Genomic DNA, 14,353 nt, shown 5'->3' with positions numbered 1-14,353 from the left:
CAGCAGCACCGCGATGCCGAGAACGGTGGTAGAGATGGTCTAATCATGCAGCCTCATTCACAGGTGAAGAGCTAGGCCCAGAAAAGGCCAGGGACCTTCCTCGGGGCCTTAGAGCAAGTCAGCAGTCATCACCTTGAGTAGCACTGCCGCATCTTAGAGTAAGAGAGGAAAGTGAACACGAGGTGGTTATTTACTGAGTCCTGTTGTGCTCCATTGATCCTTATATGATTCAGTTCCCCCACTACTTATAAGGAACAGAAGTTAGAGAGAGGCAAAGTTGCTATAAAAATAAAACACATCCACATTTTGAGCCACTGAGCCACACTGCCACTTTCTTCAACATTTGAGACTCCAGAAATAAGCACAGTGTCCTTACGGGGGGCCGTCTCTAGGTGGTGGGGTGATGGCTGTCTTCTGTGTACTTTTCTACAGTTTCCGAGTTGTGTGCATGAAGTGTGTCGTACTTTTACAGTTAGAAAAAAGCAATGATGTTATAAAAACATTTTAAAAATAGATTGCAGAAAAGCACTAAAACCCCTAGAGAATGTCAACTTGAAAGAGAAACGCAAATGTCCAATACAGACATAGGTTGTTTAGCCTCTCAAATAATCAGGAAAGTGCAAGTTAAAACAGCAAGGTGCCTTTGTTATGGGTCAAGCTGGCGTAGTTAGGAAGATGAACTGATGAGGCAGGGAGTTGTGAGGAGCTAGACACTCGTCCCCACTGCTGGTTGGCGCGCCCCTCCCCAAGGATCCCTCAACAGCAGGCACGTTAGGGGGCGTGGAGATGGGCCCCTGGACCTGCTCGGTCCAAGCTCACGAGGCAGCCAACATTCAGTACCAACACACCAGTGCCAGTTCACCAACTTGCAGGCAGAACACTCAACACGAAGCACATCCTGTCTCTGCCCACAGACCTCTTTCCCTAGGGCACGCTCACCCTGCTATTCCCAGGATGGTTTTGAAACAAAGTCCAGCATTTCAGAGACCCCCCACTTCTGTCCCAGGCAAACCAGTACCCTCACCAAGCAGTCAGGAGGGGCTCAGTAAGCGTGGATGAGAACAGAGTCTGTGTGGTAATCAAATGTTTCGCAGCATCAGCCTGTGTTACCTTTCCACTGCTGCCATAACAGATTACCGCAAGGGAAGCCAGCTAACTTAAATAGTAAACTCAGAAGGACAGAATGAACAGAGTAAATTTGCAGACCCCTTACTCAGAAGTTAAGCGGACATGGTGATTATCGGACTTTCCAGTGTTTTGCGTACATCACCGTCTCATCAAATAATTCCGAACTCGGGCATTTACACCCATTCGTCAGAGTCACGAACAGATGCCTTGGGCTGCAGGGACCACTGGTGGGTTTCTCCCGGCTCACGTGGGACTTTTGAGATGTAGTTCACGTAGCGTACCGTCCACCTGTTTAAGGTGTACAGTTAAATGGCTTTTAGTGCATTTAGAGTTGTACGGCCATCCACAATCACTTTTAGAACATTTTCATCACCCCCAGTCATTCCCCATTTCTCCCCGACCTCCCCGATCTTAGACAATCACTAATCTACTCTGTCTCTCTAGACTTGCCTATTCCCACGTGACACTTCTCTAAAACCTTGAATTAGTCACGATATTTAAAAATTGAGAGAGTGCACGTAAAAATCCAGGTTTTCACTCTCTCTTGGAAAAACAGATCTGGCCACACGGGATACACAGTCCCTCATGGTAACAAGCGGCTGCAGGGGAGGAGCTGTTCCTCGCGATAGACAGCAGTTTGCCTGGAGTTTGCCCCACTCCTCACCACTCCTTACTGTCCTAGCCCAGCATGCGTCACGCCTTTATGTGACCTGCCTTGCCCCTATGACAGAGAGGGGGGATCTCTGCAGGATGTAGTGTGTGTAGCTACAACTCATCTGGACAACAGGTGTTGAGTATTTAAGGGGGCAATATAGGTATATGCTTGGGCACCTTTTTATTTCTCTGTCTAGTGTTATGCATGTTTATCATCCGTGACTCTCTACAGGTCAGAACTCTCTTCCCCTCACTTTGCAAGCCTCTGGGTTGCTGCCAGTAATGCAATGCCTGGGGGAGATGACCGATAATTAGCACATTACCTCGTTTAGTTCTCACAAAACCCCAGCTCTTTGCTAAATTCGTTGCCCACATTGTCTATCCCATTTTACCAGCTCCGACAGGTCAAGAAAGCTGCTCAAGGTCACAGGGCTAGCCAGCAAGTAGGGAAACCAGGGCTCCAAGCCAGCTCCAAGGGCCACTGCTGGCAGGATTCCTGTTCTAGACCGCTCATCTGGATGGGCTCCCGTGGCCGGGATGGCAGTCGGGTTGACCTGGGTGGCATAGGGCAGTGGCCGACCTTCCGGAGGATGCCGGGGCTGGGGTTGAGTTGGGGACCCAGGAAGCCCGCCACCCCTGAGCACAAAGATCTCTCTCATGCCAATGCCAGGCTGTCCTTTGCCTTTTAGGTTCTTTCAAAAAATGCAAATGCTTGGGGATTTGAAGCTCTGCAAATGTAATGATCAATTAAGTCTTGGATGGAGTTGGTGCTCCAGGCAAACTATCAGTGAATGCAAATTAGGACAGTGCCCCCATGCTGTTCCCTTCCGTGGAGCACCCTTCCCCTGGAGCTGCCTCAGGCGCCTCCTTGGAGAGGCCTCCCTCACTTCGTCCTCCAGGCAGGAGCCCTCCCCTCCGTGCTCCCCTCGCTGCCATCGCCAGCACTGACCTGCTCGGTTTTTCTTCTTCGTGCTTGCCCGCCCCGACCCGCCCCGCGCCGCCCCGGCATCTGTGGTGTGTGGATCTCTATGAGTTTGTCGTCTTCCGAACTAGAATATAAACTCCCTGAGGGCAGGCGCTCGGTTTGGGTTGACTCAGAACCGAGCCTAGCACACAGCAGGTGCTTTGGAGCTTTCCCGGTGGAGGGAACTGGCCCCAGCCGAGGGATTGGAGCTGTTACCACTGCTCACTCCTGGGGAAGACCTTAGGCGGAACCGAGAGGCTCTTACCCCCAGGGCTACCCAAGTGCAAAGAGTCCCAGGTAGGGTTTGCAGCCAGTGCTTTAATGTGGAAACACCAGGTCCTCCCCTGTGGTGGGGTCTCCGAGAATTAAGACGATGCTGGAGCTGACGGACCGGGGTGCCAGGCGGTTAGTCCCTCTCGCCTCCTGTGCGGATGGAACCAGGAGAAGAAGCACCCCCAGACCTTCTGCTGGCTGGGTGCCACATTGCACTGTCTTCCAGTGATGGGGAAGGAGGTGGGTTGATGTATCCAAACCGAGACGCCTATTTCCTTCGCGATCGAGAGACCGTAGGACCCCCCTCGGAGGGGAGGAGCTGGTCCAGGAGGAACTCCGTTTGGCACCTGAGGGACTGAAGTCCATCCCCAGGTGCTCAAACTGGCAAACGCCCTTGTTCTACCCCCGGGCGTTCCCCACTCCTGTTGTGGCCTAAATCGGCTTCTGCACTCCACAAGGTGAAGTCCGCTTCTAACGTGTAACTTTATGTCTGTGCTGAACTAGAAAGAAAATAAGGCAGAAAACTCTTGTGAACCATCCCCGTCTCTGTCTGCTCACCTTTCTCTCTGCACCGAAGAACATTTCCTCCCCCCTTGACAACCCTGTGCTCTAATCAGGACAGGCCCTTGGGGTCCCCTCCCTGCCGTCCCTTTGATCCCCTGCGTGTTCCCAAGCTGTCTGGATGCTCTTGCACACTGTCAGTAATTCACACGCAGCCGGGAAAGTTCTAGAGCAATTTTCCACATGAACTCCTCCTGGCAGAAAATGAAATTAACCTCCTTCCTAGAAGCCAGAGGCCAAAAAACATGTAAGCATGAAATAAAAGGAATAGGAGTGGGAGGAAAAAAGTCAAGAGGGTCAGCAACCAACAAGAGGAACAGGTTCTTCCCAACTGTTACATGTCAGTTTCCAGAGAAATGACGCTGGTGACCTAATATGTCCGGAGCCTCTCCGCAGGTATCGGTGCTTAGCAACTCGGAGTTGCGGGGTCTTCCCGGGAGTCCCTGGCTGTCCCGTCTGGCTTTCGGGTACCTGAAAATCTTTCCTCCTTTCTCTGCAGCTATTATTCCACTGTTTCCCCAAAAGGCCATTTTTAGGGACAGTGGTCTTAGTTTTCATACCAAAAAGTAGGACAAATCTGAGACTTGGGTCCAGCCCTTCCAGGCACCAAGGGCTGCAGCCCATATCCCAGAGAAAACGGGGCCGTGTGGTCTGAGCCCTGATGAATCCCCGTCTGTCTCCAGGAGTGCTCTGCCGCGGGCACCCCCAGGCTCAGGCACCCCTCCCCTGGTGACCTCAGGCTGGCTCGGAGCTGCCCTAACATGTCACGTGTCACTGTCCGACCCCACGGCCTCTCTCTCCAGGCTGCAGTAAGGGCCCCTCCCTCACCACTCAGGCTCAGCCCCGGCCTGAGGCCTCCCTGGACACCCACCGCTGTGAGAGGATCTTTTAAGAAACTCTCCTCTGTGGCCCAATTTGAGCCATCCTCCTATTCCAGGCAAGACTCTAACTGAAACACCCAGGTAATTCTACCTTATTCTCTTCTACTAAGCCTTTCTTTAGTTTTAGTTTTTTTTTTTACAATTGCCAGTGTGTAGCATCCGCAGACCATAGGGTGATGAGCTCGTTACTTGCAAGGTGCTAGGGCATGTTTATGGTTACCACCCTCAGATATGTGAGGTGATGTCCCCCACTGGAGTAATCAGGTCAGGGCTCTCGGGCTGACAGGCCATGGAAATGACACATTGAAGGGGACCCGGACTGTCCCAGCTCCTGGGGGAATCAGGCAGCCCACGCTTGAACCCCTGGTGTCACGGCCTGGGAAGGTGCCAAGCTCTCCCTGTAATTTCCTCAAACCCCCAGGAGCTGAGCTCTCCCGGTCAGTGCTTCCTGCTCTCAACACCTATGCACGATGTCTGGGCCCTGTCCCCACTGCCATCTCCACCTGGTCAGCCCAAGGCTAAACACAGGCCCCTTTGTTGGTGGGTGGAACTATGTCCTCCAGAGAGGATAAAGCCTGGACCCCCGGGACCTGTGCATTATTGGAAATAGGGTCTGTGCAGATGTAACTGAGACGTAAATTGAGGTCCTACCACAGCGGTGTGCACCTTAATCCAGTGTGTCTGGGGTCTGTGCCAGAAGAAGGGAAGAGACACACACAGGGAAGATAGCCCCATGACCAAGGAGGTAGAGGATGGAGTGACGGGTCTACAAGCCGAGGGTTGCCGCCCACCCCCAGGGACCCAGGGGCTGAGACAGACTCTCCTCTGGAGCCTTCAGGGTAGCGCAGCCCTGTCCACCTTGATTGTGGACTTGTTGCCTCCAGGCTGTGAGAGAATAAATTCTGTTGTTGAAGGCTGCCCAGTTCACGGTGCTGTCGTGGCAGCCCCAGGACGCTCCTGCAGACCCTTCCCCACACCCAGCACTTGGCGACTTTCGTGGTTTGGGGACCCCACGTGGTTAAGATTGGCCTCCCTCTCACCTAGTTTGTTCCTGTTTTCCCCGGAGCATTTTTCAGAGCAAAACAAACTTCCCCATGGTGGCTTTTCTTTCCTGGGTGGGTCCTTGAGAATCAGAGCTCTTCCTAAAAGGAATAATTCTCATGACTAAGACATTTCTCCGAAGTGAGAGAGTAGCATTGACATATATACGCTACCAAGTGTAAAATAGATAGCTAGTGGGAAGCAGACGCATAGCACAGGGAGATCAGCTCAGTGCTTTGTGACCGCCTGGAGGTGTGGGATAGGGAGGGTGGGAGGGAAGCTCAAGAGGGAGGAGATACGGGGATATATGTATATGTATAGCTGATGCACTTTGTTATAAAGCAGAAACTAACACATTGTAAAGCAATTCTACTCCAATAAGGATGTTAAAAAAATACAGGAAAAAAAAAAGACATTTCTCCATCCAGTTATAGCGTAAGCCCTGGTTATATAAGTGCAGTATTGTGGTTACTTTTTCTTTTTTTTTTCAATTTTTGAAATGGTATTTCTTACATGTTTAAATCTTCTTTGCCCAAACCCTGATTTCTCCTGGGCCCAGAATAAATTTTTCCAGACCTTGGACCTAGTTTGTACTGTTGGTTTATAAGCTAAGTATCTAGGGACCCAGCGTACATCAACATGGAAATCATTGAGGCGCCTGGTTAGCCAGTTGCCACACAGAGAAAAGCTTCTTTGTCTGGAAGGCGTGTATCTTCCTGATCCTGAAGCGTGGCTGCACACGGCGTCCCAGACACGCAGCTGGGGGTGACGCAGGGATGGGGCAGGTGGCGGGCCCCGGCGAAGGCGCATCTCTCATTTCTCCCCAGCTCCTACACATGTGTGGCAGCCTCTTGGAACGGCCTCTGATTCTCCCCGAGGTGGTGCCTAGGTACTCGGTCATGCTGGAGCTGTTTGACGCTGAGCTGGACAACACCAAGACCCTGTATGACGCCCAGATTGCGGCCTCGGCAGACGGGAACATCCCCCCTATCCATAAAAACATGCCCCCGGTGGCCGGGCAGCTCAAGTGGAGCCTGGAGCTGCAGGAGAGGCTGGAGGCACCCATGAGGGACCTCAAGCACATCGAGCACCCGTGAGTGATGGCCCCGGGCGGCCAGCGCTCCTCCACAGCTGTGGAGTTTGCGGTGGGTTGTGGGGACGTCTGTCCCAGCTCTGAGGCAGGCCCATGCTTACCGTCGCCCAAGGCTTTCCTTCCCAGGGCACGGTCCCAGGAGAGACCCTGACTGCGCCTCCCCCTCCTCTGGGTGCCTTCCCAGCGAGCATGTCGGGAAGGTGACCTTGGTGGTCACCCTCGTGGAAATGAACAAAGACACCCAAATGAGAACAAGCAAAGGCTGCTTCCTCGGTGCTGGCCAGAGCAGGGAGCCGGCCACTGTCACTTGTTTTTGGCAGAGCCTGGAAAGCAGGGGGAGGAGTGGAAGAACCCACAGCAGAACAGAGAAGGCCCCAGGTCTCCCGGACTGGAGGCCATCAGCATGGGGACTGGAGGAGGGCGTCCTGTGTGTTTGGTCAGGAGGCATGTCTGGCTCTCTGGTTGGTCCTAAGTTGGAAGGGAGGACAGAAATTAAGGAAGGTGGCAGTTATGAATCAAGTCCTGGCCATTCAGGGCCAATATTACAAGGATTATCATTTGACTTTCTGGGCTGGTTGCCGCCTGTGAAGGGCGTCATCCACGTGTATGTTCAGTGTCTCAGCCTGGAAGAAACAGAGAGCTGGCTGCCTGCTGCATCACCCCAAGGTCTGGCAGGCACGGTTGGGGTGTTAGCGAGGCCCTGAGGGAGACGGCACCTGACCCTCCTTCTAACTCTGATTCCAGGGTCATGTCCAGTGTGGAGGCCAAGCTGATCTACCAGAAATACGATGAGATGGTGGAACTGCTGAGACGCTACCGTGAGAGGATCTACCAGCAGTGGGCGGCGGGGGTAGACCAGGACTGCCACTTCAACCTGGGGCAGCCCCTGATCCAGCGGGACCCCGTCACCAGACTCATCCGCGTCAACTTCAGCAAAGCGGTGGGTGTCGTCTGGCCGCAGCATCGGGAGGGCAGCTGGGCCAGAGGCTGTCCCAGGGACCTAGGGTTCCCCACGGGGCAAGCCCACGTGAGGCTGACCCCCCTCCTACCAACAGCATGGACTTGTGGGGTTGATGTTTATGTCATATCCAGCTAAAGCTTTATTATTCAAGTGTTGCTTAAAGTATGCCCAGGATATATTTAAGATATGAGACAGTCGTAGCCTCCTTGAAAATAGCTGGAATGAGTACGCTATTTTAAAGCTGGGCCGCCTTTCATGGGATCCCAAGGGGAACTATCAATTTGAGAATTTAAAAGAAAAGAAAAAAAAGGTCTTTTCAGGATCTGAATAAGTGGACCCCCTGGTCAAGTCGGGAAGGCTGGAGGGAATCCACACCGTCCAGGGCTAAACCCCAGGTAGTGAACTAGGTACGCGGGCAGAAGCTGGGGCAGCCTGAATCTCTACAAGCACCTGCCTTTCAAGAACGCATCTGCCCTGCTCTGAGGTCAGCGGTGATACCAGGAAGGCAGGGAACCCAGATGGGACTTTTCCTCTGAAACCTTCTTTCACCCAAATTCATTCTTTCATTCAACAAATAGTTACTGAACACCTACTTTGTGTATGTGTTTGGGATGAATTAGTGAACCAACAAAGATCTCTGTCGTCCTGGAGCTGCCTCCTACAGGGAGAGGGGGAGAGAGAGAGACAGAGAGAGGGGAGAGAGTGGTGGGGCCCCGGTGGAAGGGCCAGGAGAAGAGGGGGTGGGGACAATGAACCAGCATAACGTATAACACATGAGAACGTGATTGGTCGGTACCTCAAAGAATGGGAAAGGCAGGTAAGCGGGGAATGGACAGAGCCGGAGGAAGGGGGCAGGTTGCGGCTTTGGACTTGAGCAGAGACTTGCAGGAGGTGAGGGCGTTGGCCAGCAAAGATGGGAGGAAAGCCTTCGAGGAGAGCAAACAGCTAAAGCAAAGGCCAGGAGGTATGCGTGTACCTGGTGTGTTGTGGGAGCAGCGAGGAGACGGGGGGGCCGGGGTGGAGTGATCAGGGGAGGTGCAGGGAAAGGGGGTGAGGAGACGATGGGGCACAGAGAGCCTCTCGGGCCCTGAAAGGGACTTGGGTCTTTGTTCCGGGCAAGATGGCAGCCGTTGCAGGGTTTCGAGCAGAGGAGGGCCCCGATCTGAGATGCTGTGTGTGAGTGGGCTTGGGGGGAGGGCAAGGCCAGAAGCACAGAGACCACTTAGGAGTGTTTTGCTGGAATCCAGGTGAGGGATGATGAGAGGGTGGTGGCCTGGACCAGAGCAGCAGCAGTGAAGGTGCGCAGAGGTTAGATTAGATTTTGATCACAGGGCCGATGAGATCCTAGACAGGTTGGAAATCACGTGTGCGGGAAGAGAGGGGTCAGCCCCAGCCTTCTGGGGCTGGGCAACTGGAAGGGGGAATGGCCATCAGATGAGACAGCGGGTGGAGGCGGCCGGTGGGCAAGACTGCTCTGTTTCAGTCACGTTGAGTTTGACATGTCAACTGGACATCCACGTGGAGACGCTGAATAGGCAGGTAGATGCAGGAGTCTCAAGTCAGGAGAGAGTCCCGAGCTGGGGACGTGAGCACAGGAATCACTCACACGTAGATGGTTCTTAATGCTGTGACACTGGGTGAGGTCACCAACGTGAGAGCAGATCGAGAAGGGACCCCATCCGCGGTTCTCCAACACTTAAATCTCAGAAGCATCAGAGAGACTGGTAATGGGGACCAGGAGAGCCTGGTGTCCTGGACGCAAAGGGGACCATGTGCCCAGGAGGGGGAGGGACCAGCTGCTGAGAGGCCACGTGAGACGGGGCCTGTGAAATGACCCATGGATTCAGCAATGTGAAGGTTACTGGGGCCTCTCCAAGAACGGTGTTGGCCGAGCAGTGAGGGCAGAAGCTCTGTCGGAAGGGATGCCCTGCTGTTGGTCTCCTGGGCTGTAACCAGGGGGTGGAGAGGGACAAGGGAAGGTCAGACCCTAGGGAGGAGCCTTTCTTTAGACACCTGGCAGGTTAGTTACAATGATGGTGTCCACCATGCTGGTGATGCCAGCACTTCTAGACATCAGGAACAGTCAATAGGGTGAAGGCACCGTGATCCTACCAGTGGAGCCCATCCAATCAGACCTCCCCCCAGCTTTGGGGGCTGTCGAAGCATCCCAGGGACAGACCCTCACTTGTGCTGCTACGTACCATGCCACTGAGGCCACCCCCTCACCTCTTGTGTTCTCTTCATTCACCTTAGTTGGTGGCAGTGCTGAGAGAGGTCAAGTACCTGAACTTCCAGCAACAAAAAGAGATTCCCAGCAGCGCCGAGAACCTGTTCTCACAGTACGAAACCTTCTGGAAGTTTGTGGGCAACTTGGAACTCATTGCCCGCTGGTACAATGAGGTGAGCTGGTGTTGCTTTGTTTTGTTTGCCACGATGGGGGTTTTGTTTAGAACAAACACAGGTGTACGATCCCCACCCAGAGTAGAACTGAGAATGTTTTCCTATTTGAAGGTGGTTGGAGCCACCCTCTGGGGAGAATCCACGTTCTCACCTTTTCCACCTTACAGAGTTGCCCGCGTTCCTTGGCTTGAGGCCACGTCACGCCATCTTCGGATCACAGCACCTTTGCTTTTGTTGTCACGTTCCCTTCCTTAGTTCTTCTTGACTCCCTCTTATAAGGACCTCGCGATCGCATTGGGCCCGCCCGATGTCGAGGTCCTTAACTGAATCGCGTCTGCAAATTCTCTTTTGCCAAGTGCAAGGTGACATAGTCACAGGTCCTGTAGATTACGACGTGACGTCTTTGGGGGCCATTATTCAGCCTACCGCAGACACCTCATCCAAAAGGGGCCAATGAAATTCCCTCTCCTTGAACCCTGGGAACTTGGAATTGGGTCCCAGCATCATTCACACCGGAGTCTCAGGGGGAGCAGAGAAACCAGAATGAGCGAAACACGGGCCGCAGAGGGAAGGGAGCAGGCGGGTGGAGCAGACAGGCGGAGAGGCCCCACGAGACAGAGGGGACCCCGGGCGTGGGCTTTGTGGGCCCAGTCCCCGGGGCTCCACCAGCGCACCTCCACGTGACCTGAGCCAGCTTTAGTGGGCTTATATTTCTTGCAGCCAGCTTGCCCCCGACTGGAGCCACTGGGTGGAACCTGGAATATTTCTGTTTCTGGGTTTTGCATCTCGATCTGTTGGAGAGATGCTTACACGCTCCCAAATCCCTGATGTGACAGCCCCTTTCCTAGAGCCCCGAAGAGCGTGCCTCGGTCGCCTTCCCTGGCCTGTCTTGTAGGGGCCTTGAACTTAATGCTCGGTTCCAACCAGAATGTGGAGAGGGAGGTTCCTGTTCTGCCCCTCCCCTGCCGGCTTGTTAAGTGCCCTCTGAGTCGGTAGTAACTGCAGCACAGCTCTGCCGTGCACCTCCTCCCTACGGTGGCCAGATTTGACCAAGCCCAGGAATTCCCTGCCAAAAAAGAGAATGTTGGAACATCAAAAGATTCAGAGCAAGGCCTTTGGGACACTGAGGAAGCCTCCCGACCTTGCTAGAAGTGACCACCTCCTACCTGAATGTGAACTGAAGCACGCCAGGTCATGCCATCACGTGGATTTGCCAAAAAGTATCACTCCCCCACTGCTCACCCCGACACGCCCACCACAGAACCAACCATAGACCCGTTCCTTACTCTATTCCACAAATTAGAGCATGGGGGTGACGTCACCTGAAATGTGTTCAGGATAAACTGGAGTAAGCTGCTTTTCACTAATTTCATTTTTGAAGATAAAATCTTAATTGACTCACTTATTGGTGCTGCGAACTGTGACAGCCCAGGGCCCGCCTGAAGTGCGTTTCCTTGAATTAGCTTTCTCCAGAAGCAGCTCTCTTCAGGTTCAAAGAACGCCGTGTTCATCCATTCCCTGGAACGCGTCCCGGACGCGGTGTTTAGGAAGAATGGAAGCCTTAGAGATACAGTCATGTGGAAAAATGTTTGTGGGTTACTTTCAGTGCAAGAGCTTTTTTTTTTTTTTTTTTTTTTTTTTACAACGACGCAATCAGAAACAGACAAAAAAAATCCAACAAACGTTATTTAGAATGAAACAAAAAAATTGATCTTCCACTTCTGAATTTCCAAACAAAACCCAGCCAGTCCCATGCGGGGAAGCATGTTAGCTTCCGCTGTGAACGACATTGTTCTGCTAATAGAAACATCGGACAAGGATGGGGAGCCAGGCAGTGAGACCCAGAGCTCAGCGCCTGTGGTGACCATCATTACTGATGCCGGCTCCCCTCTCTGGGGTGCTCCTGGCCCCTTAGATGCGCTTCTTTTTTTTTTTTTTTTTTTTTGCGGTACGTGGGCCTCTCACCGTTGTGGCCTCTCCCGTTGCGGTGCACAGGCTCCAGACGCACAGGCTCAGCGGCCATGCCTCACAGGCCCAGCCGCTCCGCGGCATGTGGGATCTTCCCGGACCTGGGCACGAACCTGTGTCCCCTGCATCGATAGGTGGACACTCAACCACTGTGCCACCAGGGAAGCCCCGCGCTTCTTATTCTTAACGTACTTTCTGTTGCCGAGAGAGACCCCAGGCCCTCAGACTGCTAATATCTATTAATGTTTGAGCTAGGTGAGTGTTGGAGTGGGACTTTAAGGGATCTGCTGGGGGGTCTGGGAAAAATGCCCTAAAGGTGTGGATTTATTATATAGGCTGCTGGAAAATAATAAACCGGGCATATTAAATGGATCTCAGCGCTGTGAGCTGTGTTTACTCTGGGCAATCACAAAGGCATAATAACATTTAGCTCTTGTCTGGGCTATTCGTGTAATTGTTTAATATCCAAACTCTGATAAATGGAATCAAGATTTCACATTGACTCACTTTTCATTCCGTCAGTGCTTTCTTCTGCTCCTGTCTGGTTTCCACTGGTAATAGCTGTTAACCTTTATTTCTCTGCCATACCGTACCTTTTCTAAGAGTTAATTGTCTGAAAAGGGGAACATGGGTGGGGAGGGGGCACCATTTAAAGTACCAAATATATGTCAAGGATTATTGTGAGTGGAGCTGGGAAAACTGGACGGCTACGTGTAAAAGAATGAAATTAGAACACTCCCTAATACCATACACAGAAATAAACTCAAAATGGATTAAGAGACCTAAATGTAAGGCCAGACACTATAAAACTCTTAGAGGAAAACATAGGCAGAACACTCCATGACTTAAATCACAGCAAGATCCTTTTTGACCCACTCCTAGAGAAATGGAAATAAAAACAAAAATAAACAAATGGGACCTAATGAAAGTTAAAAGCTTTTGCACAGCAAAGGAAACCATAAACAAGATGAAAAGACAACCCTCAGAATGGGAGAAAATATTTGCAAACAAAGCAACTGACAAAGGATTAATCTCCAAAATATATAAACAGCTCATGCAGCTCAATATTAAAAAAGCAAACGACCCAATCCAAAAATGGGCAGAAGACCTAAACAGACATTTCTCCAAAGAAGACATACAGATTGCCAACAAACACATGAAAGGATGCTCAACATCACTAATCATTAGAGAAATGCAAATCAAAACTACAGTGAGGTATCACCTCACACCGGTCAGAATGGCCATCATCAAGAGATCTACAAACAATAAATGCTGGAGAGGGTGGAGAAAAGGAAACACTCTTGCACTGTTGGTGGGAATGTAAATTGATACAGCCACTATGGAGAACAGTATGGAGGTACCTTAAAAAACTGAAAATAGAACTACCATACAACCCAGCAGTCCCACTGCTGGGCATATACCCTGAGAAAACCATAATTCAAAAAGAGTCATGTACCAGAATGTTCATTGAAGCTCTGTTTACAATAGCCAGGACATGGAAGCAACCTAAGTGTCCATCGACAGATGAATGGATAAAGAAGATGTGGCACATATATACAATGGAATATTACTCAGCCATAAAAAGGAATGAAACTGAGTTATTTGTAGTGAGGTGGATGGACCTAGAGACTGTCATACAGAGTGAAGTAAGTCAGAAAGAGCAAAACAAATACCATATGCTAATATGTAGAATCTAAAAAAATAAATGGTTCTGAAGAACCTAGGGGCAGGACAGGAATAAAGACGCAGATGTAGAGAATGGACTTGAGGACACGGGGAGGGGGAAGGGTAAGCTGGGACAAAGTGAGAGAGTGGCATGGACATATACACACTACCAAACATAAAATAGATAGCTAGTGGGAAGCAGCCATATAGCACAGGGAGATCAGCTCTGTGCTTTGTGACCACCTAGAGGGGTGGGATAGGGAGGGTGGGTGGGAGACGCAAGAGGGAAGAGATGTGGGGATATATGTATATGTATAGCTGATTCACTTTGTTATACAGCAGAAACTAACACACCATTGTAAAACAGTTATACTCCAATAAAGATGTTAAAAAAAAAAAGAATTATTGTGAAAGGCAAATAGCATCTAATGTACAGTTTGAATTCTATGTACATCCCTCACTTTAGAGAGTAGACCTGTCCTTGAAAACTTACATGTAAATCAAAATGTTGCCGGATAGGACAGTATTCCAAAGCACAACTGGTGCTTGTTATTTAAAGGAATAATTAATAAAAACTGTATACACACTCTGTCTTTTTTTTTTTTCTGTTCTGTGAATCGAGGTTTTCGAGTGTTACATGAATTTCTTAGCTCAGGGTAGACCCGTATCGAGCCTGTATGGAACCTACCCTACCGTTCACTCTGATGCTTTAACAAGTGAAACAGCTTCTCCACAGATCCTGGACCTCCTTTGTATGATCACAT

The 14,353-nt window shown here is 51.2% G+C and overlaps 1 protein-coding gene across 1 annotated transcript in view; it reads left to right on the top strand.

Annotated features, from left to right (window-relative positions):
• DNAH17 (dynein axonemal heavy chain 17) overlaps positions 1-14,353 on the top strand; it is a 116,651-nt gene that overhangs the window by 13,369 nt on the left and 88,929 nt on the right. Inside the window, exons 12-14 of the mRNA XM_060291146.1 lie at positions 6,330-6,595; positions 7,340-7,535; positions 9,810-9,956. Of these exons, the coding sequence (XP_060147129.1) occupies positions 6,330-6,595; positions 7,340-7,535; positions 9,810-9,956 (609 nt within the window). The remainder of the gene's footprint in view (positions 1-6,329; positions 6,596-7,339; positions 7,536-9,809; positions 9,957-14,353) is intronic.

The sequence above is a fragment of the Globicephala melas genome, chromosome 20 (assembly GCF_963455315.2).
Source record: "Globicephala melas chromosome 20, mGloMel1.2, whole genome shotgun sequence".
Taxonomy (NCBI): Eukaryota; Metazoa; Chordata; class Mammalia; order Artiodactyla; family Delphinidae; genus Globicephala; species Globicephala melas.
The sequence above is the reverse complement of the archived record's forward strand: the minus strand, read 5'-3'. Positions and strand labels throughout refer to the sequence as shown.